The sequence below is a fragment of the Oncorhynchus nerka genome, linkage group LG12 (assembly GCF_034236695.1).
Source record: "Oncorhynchus nerka isolate Pitt River linkage group LG12, Oner_Uvic_2.0, whole genome shotgun sequence".
Taxonomy (NCBI): domain Eukaryota; kingdom Metazoa; phylum Chordata; class Actinopteri; order Salmoniformes; family Salmonidae; genus Oncorhynchus; species Oncorhynchus nerka.
This window is the reverse complement of record NC_088407.1, coordinates 32,896,708-32,909,386: the sequence shown is the minus strand read 5'-3', so window position 1 is coordinate 32,909,386 and position 12,679 is coordinate 32,896,708. Positions and strand designations below refer to the sequence as shown.

The 12,679-nt window shown below is 45.0% G+C and overlaps 1 protein-coding gene across 1 annotated transcript; it reads right to left on the bottom strand.

Annotated features, from left to right (window-relative positions):
• Positions 1–55: 55 nt before the first annotated feature.
• LOC115138908 (elongator complex protein 5-like) lies at positions 56–10,218 on the bottom strand. Its single transcript, XM_065024995.1, has 5 exons — positions 10,147–10,218; positions 7,604–7,708; positions 1,244–1,342; positions 1,055–1,155; positions 56–920 (listed from the first exon to the last, which is right to left on the bottom strand). Exons 1-5 carry the CDS (start codon positions 10,216–10,218, stop codon positions 812–814), a joined length of 486 nt encoding a protein of 161 aa, XP_064881067.1. The 3' UTR covers positions 56–811.
• Positions 10,219–12,679: the final 2,461 nt, after the last annotated feature.

The window sequence follows — 12,679 nt, the reverse complement described above, 5'->3', positions numbered from 1 at the left end:
ACAATATAGCAAGTAAAACACTGGAATGGTAGATTTGCAGTGGAAGAATGTGCAAAGTAGAAATAAAAATAATGGGGTGTAAAGGAGCAAAATAAATAAATAACAGTAGGGAAAGAAGTAGTTGTTTGTGGCTAAATTATAGGTGGGCTATGTACAGGTGCAGTAAGTGTTTCCCTGTTTAGGGAATTCAGTTGCTCCTTTCTGGCATAAAATTGGCAAGACTCTACAAGAAACAATTGTAGGTTTATTTACAAGTCTGTGATTTCATGTGGCTTCTATTACGGTGAGTTGGGTCTGGCTCTAAACACTAGTGGTCACTAGACTCAAGCTCACACTCCAGTGGTTAGCGGTAGAAACTACAGAAGTGCAAGCATACTGTACAAAAAGGTGTCAGTTTGAGGTATTACAAATGTGCTAGTATAAAAAAAATACATAACAGACAACCTGAAAACAGTACCCTTTATTTGAAGCTAGATTTAAACAGATACCTGTCATAGATGTACTGTAGGCATCTGTTCTCTGCATCATTCAGTCTTCTGCTGAAATATTCCTGAATTGATTGCTGTAACAAGCAGTATCTCTCTTGTCTACTTACACGGACTCCACCTTAACCACATTCCTCCACTGCAAAAACTGGCATTCGGTAAACCTGGTATTCTGTTAGACTTGAATTTAAATCTCCTCTGAGAAAGTAAAATAAATACCAGGCAGGGACCCAGGCTATTATTTTGGTTTCCAGCATGTAAAAGTCCGATGTGGCATTAACTGTAAGGGCTTAGGACACTGCTTTTCATGGATAGTAGCCTGTCCTCTAGAAATCAAGATCATCATCAGGGTCCTCTGGGTCATAATCATCATTGGCATCAGGCTCATACAGGATCCGTCCTGAACTGAGGCCCAGGTGCAGAAGTGCTGACTTCCTGGAAGAAGACAAATGCGGAGTTCAATAAACACTTGAGGCAACTTATTCAGACAGCAGCAAGCAAGGACAGTAGCTAGACAGTTTGGGGAGAAAAGGCATGGATTGTGGAATCACAGTGGAAATAAGTCTCACTTCTCTTCCCTGAAGTCGAATGGAAGCGGCAGTTTTTCTTTGGCCTCTCTCTCTGTATCGGACAGGTGGAGGTTAAAGGTCAGGTTGGCTGTTGGATATACCTGGGGAAAGACGAGAGAATCATACAACACAATTGGCTTATTCCTTCTCATTCTCATATAGTACATGTCAGAAATAATACAGGTGTGCTAGCTCAGATTTGTCTGCATTCATCCCTGTGTATCCAGGATGACTGAGTTTGCTCTGTATTGTAACTGGCAGGTCCTCATTGATGCTGAATATCTCTTCCTGGTAACAGACACACAACACTATCGGCATAAAATGGCTAAGACAGTTTAGCTCCCAGTCCTCTGGTCCCTGGAGCCCCGGTGATGACACTGATTATAAATATACCATGACAAACCTTTCTTGAGAGCCTAAAGTCTCTGGCATATGACAGCAGGGTCAGGATGCCTCAAAATCCATGAGAGAGAGACAATGATGAGTGTCACTACTTTGGCCTGAGGTGTTTGTTTGAGAAGAGTGCCTATGTCCTCTAGGGTGAACTGATGGACAGTAAATTGTGAGTTTCCAGTCCAGCTAAGAGGATCTGAGTCGGCATTGTGAAAGTGCAGCCTATTTTCAAAGTGGAAAAACATGCAGAAGTGGGCTAGTACAGTTGACTAATTTAAGGAGTTTCTGATTTTTTCTAGTCACCTCTGTGCAGATGTTCTGTCCAATCCTTCTTTGAGTTCATCTTCACTGGCCTCGAACCCCAATACATGGACTACTGTAGCTCCTTCCTGAAACACAATATTTTGGAATGATATTAATGCACAACACGAACTATATGAATAACGTTACAAGATAACACAATGAAAATATTTGTGCCATGGAAAAGTGATGTACCGTTTAAGTGCTGTATTTATGTAGTTTTTCAGGTGTCGACCAGAGTAATTCACATAATCGGTCAAAAGCAAATGTTCGCTAGTTAACTAACTGACAGTGGTTCTGAAAATATTGCTTTTAGTTAGCCAACTGTACAATATGGTGACCACAGACAAGTATATTTGACCTTGTATTACAATTAATCCTCCAGATTCTGTTCCTTGCAACACTTCCCACAACATACTGTATTTACAGGCTTAAACAGCTTGCTAACGTTATAGCAAGAATGTTGGTTGCCGCGTGTGATACCTCTTCATCTGCCTTCTTCAAACATTGATGTTCCTCTACAAATCTGACAATTATCATGACTAGCTTTTGTCAGCTGGATATTTATTTCGGTTAACCCAACTAAAGTCTTGCGTTTACGAGAGATTACCTGGACATTAGATGGAACATGGAAGTTTGCGTTTAGGAGAATAATTAAGTTGTGCGAGTGCATTAAATGTACATTTCAACACAAGGCGATCAGCTCGTGTCGGGAAAAACTCCATGCCCCCAGAAAGCATCTGGTTATTAGCCCTAATCACGCCATTCCTTTTCCCCTCATGACATTATCAATGTAGCAAATGGAATTAAATTATTTATGAAGTGATTGATTGATTGATACAAGTGTGTCCTATATAAACACGATTTCATGGATCTGGAGAGCAGTGAGCATTCTGTTATGCAGGTAGAATTACCAGCAGTTCAATGAACCCGGGGTTCATGTCTTTCTTGTGTCTTGAACTTTGGCACGAACGCCGGTCGAGCTGGTTGAATGTTTGGAAAGCTGTGGCTCGTGATCAATCGTTCATAAACAAACTACTCAGTGTTTCAGCTCGGCTGTGCTGTGACTGGGTCAGAGAGGGTAGGAGATAGTGATGGAGAAACAAGTATGGAGCATAGTGGTACAAATAAAGGAGGGAGTAGGGGTTTGAACGGGAGCGAGAGGTCTATGGAGACAGAAAAGGAAATCTGAGGAGAGCAACATAGCTCCTAGCGCTCTCCAGGCTGTATCACATCCAGAAGTGATTGGGAGTCCCATAGGGCGGCGCACAATTGGCCCAGCGTCGTCCAGGTTTGGCCGGGGAAGTCCGTCGTTGTAAATAAGAATTTGTACTTAACTGACTTGCCTAGTTAAAAACATTTTTTAAATAGAGGCAGTTCGGAGGTAGAAAGTGCCGATAAAGTGCAAGACGCGCTGGGAGCATAAAGTGATTCTGAAGTTTAGGGAGGAAAGGGAAGTTGGGGCGATGAGTCCGATAAGGTTGACGGCTGTTACAACATAGTTGATTGGGGGAAGTTGTCAATGCTAAATTGTTAAGAGATGGGAACTTGTTGGTGTTCTGTAAGGACATGGCACAGAGGGAAAAAGCTCTCCGAGTGAAGGTGGTGTCAAGCGGCTGAACTGATCAAGCAGGGAAGCAGTGGATTAAAGGGGTGATAACAGGGGTTCCTGTGAGTGTTTAGCACTAAAGAGGTAAGGGACCATTTGAGAGGAGGCGTTCTAGTGGATGTTCAGAGGTTGTAAACAGGAAGGGGTGGAGTTAGGGTAGATAGAATATATACGTTATTATGTGAGGGCGTATGTGCCGAAGCCTTTTAAGAGGTTATAACTGCCAGAGGTTTGGGCATGTGGCAACAGCCTGTAAAAAGAAAAAGAGGTGTGCCAGGTGTGGAGGGGAGCTTGAGTATGGTGTACAACCAAAGTGCTGCAGCTGTCGGGGTACTCATAGTGTGGCATATAGTGGGTGTGAGACTATGAAGCAGGCAGTGGAGGTGCAACAAGTGAGAGTGGAGGGAGGGGTGTCATATGAGGCACTGATGGTGGTCCAGGGAGATATAGGTTTAAAGGAGAGATGGGTAGGAGCATCGAAACTGGGGATTACTGGGCAGGTGGGAGACGATATGGTATACTGTACATAGATAAGAGAAAGCTGGTGATGTTCATAGCAAGAGCTGTCAATAGCACTGCTAAAGTAGAGTCTACAACAGTAAGGATTCAGCTAACAGTGAAAGCTGCTGGGAGACATCTGAGTATGACAGGGTTGACATTGGAAGAAGTTCGAGATGACCTCAATCAGCTGAGGGTGGAGTCATGTATTACTGGATCTTAGTTATGGTGGTAGTACTACAATGGAAGGCTGTTAGCTAATGGGCAGGAGTTCAAGCAGTTCATCGTAGATATGCCAGCCAAGCCTGATGTGATTTGTGTGCAGGAAACATGGCTCAAACAGAATGTGGAGTTTATCATACAGGGATATGTTGTGGTTCGTAGGGACAGAGATGTAGGGGGAGGGGGATGTGCCACCTTCATAAGGCAAGGACTTTCCTACAGGATGCTAGGCAGAGGTATTGGAGGTGTGGTTGAGAGGAGGGGTGATAGTGGTAGTGAACTACTGTAAACCGTGTCAGATATTGGACCTGGAAGTGGTGAAGAGGGTGCAAGGCTAGGATAGAAGTAAGGTAATGGGGTCTGGGGATTTTAATTCCCACAACACGCTCTGGGGGGATGGATGGATGGAAATGGCCAAGTGATGGAAAATATGCTAGAAATGAAAGATCTGGTGTGCCTGAATGATGGCGGAGGGACCTGGATTGATGTAGCCATAGGGAAAGAGTCTGCCTTGGACCTCACGCTGGTATCTAGTGCAATGGCAGGAAACTGTGAGTGAGAGGTATGGGAGGAGTTGACAGTAGGGAGTGGTCTTTACCCCATGGTATGCACAGTAGGCCGGATGGAGGATGTGTTGTCAGTGGACGGAGTAGGCAGGTGGGTGTTTGGAAGGGCAAAGTGGGATCAGTTTCAGGAGCTGAGTGAGCAGGTGATGGCTCGGGTGGGTATGGGAGGGGATGTGGATAATATGAATAACTGGGTGAGAACAGCGTTAGTGGGGGCAGCTACCGTGGCTATACCTAAGAGTTCAGGGAGGAGGAGGAAAGCAGTCCCATGGTGGACGGAGGAGTAGGAACAGAACATTTAGAGTACTGAAAAGGACTCACACCTTCCAACATCTGATTCAGTATAAGCAGGCCCAGACCCTGATGAGGAGAACTATCCGTCAGACAAAGAGGTCATGTTGGCGTCGGTTCTGGGACACCATTGGAAGGGCGACACCTGTAGGAGAAGTATTGGGGATGATTAAGAGGATAAGTAGGGTCCGAAGGGAGTGGGATTATCCAGTGTTGACGAGTGGGAAGGATGTGGCAGTAACAGATGAGGAGGCAGAGATGATGGCCAAAGCGTTTGTCCAAGTGCGTAGCTCGGCAAATTTGTCAGAGGAGGGGCAGAGAGAGAACCAGAGAGGAGCATCTTGGAGTGCTGGATAGGAGGGAGGATGTTCAGTTGAAGTCGGAAATTTACATAGATTTAGGTTGGAAAAACTCGTTTTTCAACCACTCCACACATTTCTTGTTAGTAAACTATAGTTTTGGCAAGTCGGTTAGGACATCTACTTTGTGCATGACACAAGTCCTTTTTTCCAACAATTGTTTACAGACAGATTATTTCACTTATAATTCACTGTTTCACAACTCCAGTGGGTCAGACGTTTACATACACTAAGTTGACTGTGCCTTTAAGCAGAAGCTTCTGATATGCTAATTGACACTATTTGAGTCAATTGGAGGTGTACCTGTGGATGTATTTCAAGGCCTACCGTCAAACTCAGTACCTCTTTGCTTGACATCATGGGAAAATCAAAAGAAATCAGCCAAGACCTCAGAAAAAAAATTGTAGACCTCCACAAGTCTGGTTCATCCTTGGGAGAAATGTCCAAATGCCTGAAGTTACCACGTTCATCTGTACAAACAATAGTACGCAAGTATAAACACCATGGGACCACGCACCCGTCATACTGCTCAGGAAGGAAACGTGTCCTGTCTCCTAGAGATGAATGTACTTTGGTGTGAAAAGTGCAAATCAATCCCAGAACAACAGCAAAATACCTTGTGAAGATGCTGGAGGAAACAGGTACAAAAGTATCTATATCCACAGTAAAACGAGTCCTATATCGACATAATCTTAAAGGTCGCTCGGCAAGGAAGAAGCCACTGCTCCAAAACCGCCATAAAAAAGCCAGACTACAGTTTGCAACTGCACATGGGGACAAAGATCATACTTTTTGGAGACATGTCCTCTGGTCTGATGAAACAAAAACGTAACTGTTTGGCCATAATGATCATCATTATGTTTGGAGGAAAATGGGGGAGGCTTGCAAGCCGAAGAATTCCATCCCAACAGTGAAGCACAGGGGTGGCAGAATCATGTTGTGGTGGTGCTTTGCTGCAGGAGGGACTGGTGCACTTCACAAAATAGATGGCATCGTGAGGGAGGAAAAGTATGTGGATATATTGAAGCAACATCTCAAGACATCAGTCAGGAAGTTAAAGCTTGGTCGCAAATGGCTCTTCCAAATGGACAATGACCCCAAGCATACTTCCAAAGTTGTGGAAAAATGAAAAATGGCTTAAGGACAACAAAGTCAAGGTATTGGAGTGGCCATCACAAAGCCCTGACCTCAATCCTATAGAAAATGTGTTGGCAGAACTGAAAAAGCGTGTGCAAGCAAGGAGGCCTACAAACCTTACTCAGTTACACCAGCTCTGTCAGGAGGAATGGGCCAAAATTCACCCAACTTAATGTGGGAAGCTTGTGGAAGGCTACCTGAAATGTTTGACCCAAGTTAAACAATTTAAAGGCAATGTTACCAAATACTAATTGAGTGTATGTAAACTTCTGACCCACTGGGAATGTGATGAAAGCTGAAATAAATCATTCTCTCTAGTATTATTCTGACATTTCACATTCTTAAAATAAAGTGGTGATCCTAACTGACCTAAGACAGGGACTTTTTACTAGGATTAAATGTAAGGAATTGTGAAAACCTGAGTTTAAATGTATTTTGCTAAGGTGTTGTATGTAAATTTCCGACTTTGACTGTGTTGAATGTACCATTAACTACCAGGCAATTAGAAGGAGGCAGTAGTGGGACCAATCCGGAAACCAGGGAAGTACCCAACGAGGCCAACAAGCAATCGGCCAATAGCTTTAACACCACATGTGTGTAAGATTATGGAACATATGAATAAGGAGAGGCTAACGTACCTACTGGAGAGCACAGGTATAGTATCACCACATCAGAGTGGGTTCAGGAAGGCAAGAGGAACTATGGACCCAGCGCTCTGCTTAGAAGCAAGGAAAGCTCAGGTAAACAAGGAGACTGTTGTAGCTGTCTTTTTTGATGTGGCGAAGGCGTATGATATGATGTGGATATGTTAATGAAGTTTGTTAATGAAGTCTGATATTATGGGGGTAGGAGGAAGAACAAACAACTGGATAAAGGATTTCCTGTTTGGAAGGTCGATCCAGGTGATGGTGGGAAAGTCACTATCGGGCAGCTACCTGGTAGATAACGGTACACCACGGGGGAGCGTGATTAGTTGTTCTCAATGATGTTTACTCTCAGGTACAGACGGATATTGGGAGGTCGTTATTTGCAGATGATGGGGCCTTATGGAAGAGGGGAAGAAATGTGCCATACGTAGTCAGGAAGCTACAGGAAGCAAGTGAGGAGGTGGAGCGGTGGGCATTCATGTGGGGATTCAGGTTCTCTGTAGAGAACTCATAACAGTGTTCTTTACCAGGAGAAAGGTGGGAGATGAGGTATGCTTGAGGTTATATGGGAGAAACTTGGAAAGGGTGGGGGCCTTCAGGTTCCTTGGGGTAAACTTTGACACCAGACTGACCTGTGCGGAACACATTGAGAGAGTGGTGAGAAAGTGTAAGAAGGTGCTAAAGGTGATGCGCTATCTGACGGGGAAGGAGTGGGGGGGGCGTTCCTCATTGAGGACCACGTATGTTGCATTGATCTGATCTGTAATAGACTATGACAGTATATCGTATGGTTCGGCAGCCCGGACCTCATTGGACTACAGGTGGAGATGGGGGATATGCCATTGCAGATTATGAGACAGCAGCTGGGAATGAATTATTACAGGGGACATGGGGTGTCTCATCCTGCAAAAGGGATTTTACAAGCATACTGGGAACATGAGCGAAGACAGAACACAAGCTTTGGGTTGGGTGGGTAATATCCAGGCGAAGGAGATGGGACTGTATGGAAGGGAGTTTAGTCCCAAGGGAGCTATACCATGGCTACTCCCAGAGTCGCCTCTTCTACAAGTAAATGAAAGTGTCTAGTTTGAGAAACAGACGCCTCACAAGTCCTCAACTGGCAGCTTCATTAAATAGTACCCGCAAAACACCAGTCTCAACGTCAACAGCGAAGAGGACATTTCAAAGTGACCCCAAACTTTTGAACGGTAGTGCACGTTTACATAAAGTGGTTTGTAAATTAATACTTGCACAAAAGTGTTTTTTCCCCCAGGTTATTTGATCAAGAATTCATCTTACAGGATTCAATGGTTGGAATTGTAAGAGTTGTTGCCTTGTCCCTTTCTCTGTGATTGTCATTCTGGAATCCAGAAAGAATCAAACCCTGTCCACAAACATTTACTTCATAAGGTGCAACGTTATGGGCAACTACCTTTTTTTGCCAAAGCAGAGATGCTGAAAATATGTGTTTACCTAAGCTACATATGTCTATATAGGGCCACTAATTATAGTAAAGGCCCAGTGCACTACTTTTGTGAAGAGAAAAAAACAATCCAAATATATATACATATAAATATATATATTTTTTAAATTCTGATTTTTCATGGGATGCTGCAGAACCCTTAGCACCCCTACTTCGCGCGGCTATGCGTATACCCAAATACTCTGCAGCTTCCACCACAACAAGATTCCCCCTCACAACCTCAATCAAAGGAGCTCATTGTGCCAGCAATGCGCCTTGTTCCATAGCAGAAAGCCTCCACACCCAGGCCCAGGTAGACACTCATATCCTTCTTGACAGGTCATTGTGCTACACTACTTTGTGCATGCATGTAGACCAAGTGTAATCTGCTGTGCTCCTTCTTTCTGCCAGTGACCCCCCTGATGTTCAATTTAAACTCACCCAGCTGATTGCCATGCACACTGGTCAGATTGACCAGCAGATTACCTTTGCCTGTTAGAGGAGGAGGTGGCGAGAGAAGTGCAAGAGAATGTAGAAGTTGCGGATTCAGAGATCCCACCTGCACTTTTCAGGCAGCAGACCAATGGAAGCCTCCCCAGCAGATGTGGCCTGAGGGATAGACATTGTCCTCTATCCAGAGGCAGCCCCACAGAGGAGGGGCAGGTGGTGCACAGTGGCCAGGCTAGCTATGGATCCCAACAGGAATACGTCGCCTCTCAAGAGCGGGTGCCTGCAGCTGGGTGAGCCCAGCGCCCACTCACCCACTCAAAAGCATTGCAAACAAGGCAAGGATGATGTGAGTGATTTGGATGACTTCGCAGAGGAACCTGCTCCTCATGGGGGTGTGCATCCTACCTCCACCCCCTGAAGGGCAATGTTACAAGGGAAATGTGGAGTATAGGAATCTTTATCTCACTCTCCTAATATGCCTTTGAAGATAGCATCAGAACTGGAAAGAAGAGGATGTGGATGCCCAAGGAGTGTGTGGAAGCAGGGGTTTCCCACTATTTTTTTTATTTTATTTTACCTTTATTTAACTAGGCAAGTCAGTTAAGAACAAATTCTTATTTTCAATGACGGCCTAGGAACAGTGGGTTAACTGCCTGTTCAGGGGCAGAACGACAGATTTGTACCTTGTCAGCTCGGGGGTTTGAACTTGCAACCTTCTGGTTACTAGTCCAACGCTCTAACCACTAGGCTACCCTGCCAGCTACACTCTCTCCAGAAAGAGTGGTAATCATTGACAAATTGTCTTTCAACGTTCAAACTGAGAAAACAGGTGACAGTGCTAGTGAGTCAGAGGCTCCTAGGCCTCTTAGCTGCTGCAGTCCATGTTGTACCGTTGGACTTGCTCCACATGCGGCCAATACAGTGCTGGTACAACAGACACAATCTATGTCCCAGAAGGGACAAACACAAAAAGGTAATGAGTTGCTGAAGTGCTAAGCACAACCATTGTATTGCTCTTCAAACTCCCAGATGAGTTCTCCTAGGCATAGTTCACAACTGGTGACTTTGACCACAGACGCCTCCATACAGAGATGGGGAGCAGTCTTGAACCAGTCAGGGGTTCATGGTGTATGGTCAACAGCATGGACAACAGCTCACATCAACGTACTGGAGCTCAAGGCAGTTCACCTTGCACTCTGGCACTTCCTCCCAGTACTGAGAGGACAACATCTACTGATACTGAGACAACACAACCGTGGTTGCACACATCAACCGCCCGTGCGGACTGAAGTCAATGACACTGCACCAGGTAGCAGGGGATATACTCCTTTGGACAAAGAGACACCTTTCATCCCTCAGAGCAAAACACCTGCAGGGGGTGTAGAATCAGGCGGCAGACTTTCTCTCTAGAGGAGGCCCTCTTCCTTGAGACTGGAGGATACATTCCACAGTAGTGGAGAGGATCTGGGCACGATTCAGAACGCTGATCTGTTCGCATCGCAAGACTCAACGCATTTTCTATGTGTATCTCCATAAAGACACCAGCAGGCCCAATCGGGGTTGTCGCCATGCTATATGTGTTTCTACCAATTCCCTTGCTCCCTCTGGTCTTGAGGAAGATCAGTCTTGAGAGTGCGCCAGTTCTACTTGTTGCTCCACATTGACCACAGCATCACTGGTTTTCAGACCTTGTACAGCTGACAACCTCTCAATCATAGGAAATCCCTATTCGAGCGGACCTCCTCTCAGAAGCGAACAGCAAGCTTTGGCACCCAAAACCCAGCATACTGAAGTTGTGAGTGTGGCCCCTGAACGTGACCACCTTATAGCTTCAGTGTTGCCGTCCTTGGTAATTGATACAATTCAGGCAGCCAGGGAATCCTCTATGCGAACGCTGGAGTCCTACTGTCTTCACTTGAGCTACAGTATGTGAGCTCTCAGTCAATACTGACTTTCTATTGGCTACTGTTTAAGCCAAGTGTGTTGAAGAATTACATGCGCTTTCTACCCATCCTTCATGCTTCTAGCAGAAAATGGATCTAAGGCAGTGCTTCGGCCAATCCAGCATTCTTACCTAAGGTGCTTTCATCATCACATGCTAACCAGCCCTTAATATTTCATTTCACCCGCCTCCCCACTCCTCACAGGAGAGTCGTGAGTTGCATACACTTTGCCCAGTTAGGGCATTGAGTGCCTATCTTCCTGCAACAAGAACTGTTTGTCAGAACAGCATTTTGTGTGTTATGAGGAGAACAGAGTGTAAACATTAAAGGTCTCCAGACCACGTGGTAGCACACTCCACCAGGTGTATGGCCACTTCATGGCCCCTGTTCAGAGGGGCCTCCATGGACTCTCTGTGTTGCTGCAAGTTGGGCAACACCCATAACTTTCATGAGGTACTACAGACTCAATGTTATGTCCACTCCATCGGTGGGGTCTGTGGTTCTGTCCATGGCATGCTCTCTCAACCCAGATAAGTGAGCATACTGTGAACCTTGTACATACTTACTTATCAACCATCAGTGAGATGGATGTTCTATACAGCGGCCTTCCACTCTTGGTGCTGTTGAACCCAATTGAAGCTTCATGTTGTATGTTCTAGCTTTCAGCTTGCTTGTGTATACGGTTGTATACCACAGTTGAAAATCTGTGTTACCATGTTGGGTAATTATATTCTGTTGCATCCTGTGATGGATACAAGGACGTCTCAGGGACTGATCTGGACTAAGTTAAATGGTGAGTTATCCCACTTTGTTGTCCGAACAACATCTTTGGTACATACTTTCCCACCCGTTACTAAAAAGAAAGAGAACGTTGGGTTACGGATGTAACTTTGGTCCTCTGAGTAGAGTAACGGGTCGCCAAGCGTTCATGTCATTCCATCCCCTCTGTTGGGTTCAAGTGAAGTAATAGATATTGTCACAACACACCACCTTTTTATAGTGACACGTCACGTGGGTACAGTAAGGGTGTGGCATGATTTGAAACATCTTTGGTGTGAAGCATCTCAATCACATTGCGTGAACGCGAAGGAGTTCCTATAGGTCGTTTGGTGACCCGTTACTCTACTCAGAGAACCAAGGTTACATCCGTAACCCAACATTTTTTTGACAAGGAGGTTAATTTGGGAGATCCTTTTTACTATCGAGGACTGTGAAGAGAGCAATGGGAAAGGTGGATTCAATCAAGGTGACTGGAAGTGGCCTTGTTTTGGTTTTATTTTTTAAAATTGAACCTGTATTTAACTAGGCAAGTCAGTTAAGAACAAATTCTTATTTACAATGACGGCCTACCCCGACCAAACCCGGACGATGCTGGGACAATTGTGCGCCATCCTATGGGACTCCCAAGCACAGCCGAATATGATACAGCCTGGATTTGAACCAGTGACACCTCTTGCACTGAGATGCATTGCCTTAGACCGCTGCGGGAGCCCAATTGGTTAATTGTGTAAATGAAGAACAGAAGAAGCGTGCACTGGATCTGGCCAAATTCCCTACGTCGGAAACTGACCTTCATTGATCTTCAGAGCAGGGCACCTGCTAAAGGAGTTATATCTGGAGTCTCATTAGATATAGATGACGTGTGGGCTTACCTTATTCAGAAAATTCCAGGAGCGGTCAGTGCACATTGCCTGACCTGTATTGTAAAAGGAGAAAAGCTTATCGATATAATTGTTGTTTGAGGGGAC

Coding starts and splice junctions, on each gene's coding strand:
- LOC115138908 (XM_065024995.1), bottom strand. CDS start 10,218: ATGTTGTCCTCTCAGTACTGGGAGGAAGTGCCAGAGTGCAAGGTGAAC. Junction 1,343..7,603: donor CATCTCCCACCTTTCTCCTG/GTAAAGAACACT, acceptor GTCTGTTACCAG/GAAGAGATATTCAGCATCAA. Junction 921..1,054: donor TTCGACTTCAGGGAAGAGAA/GTGAGACTTATT, acceptor GTCTTCTTCCAG/GAAGTCAGCACTTCTGCACC.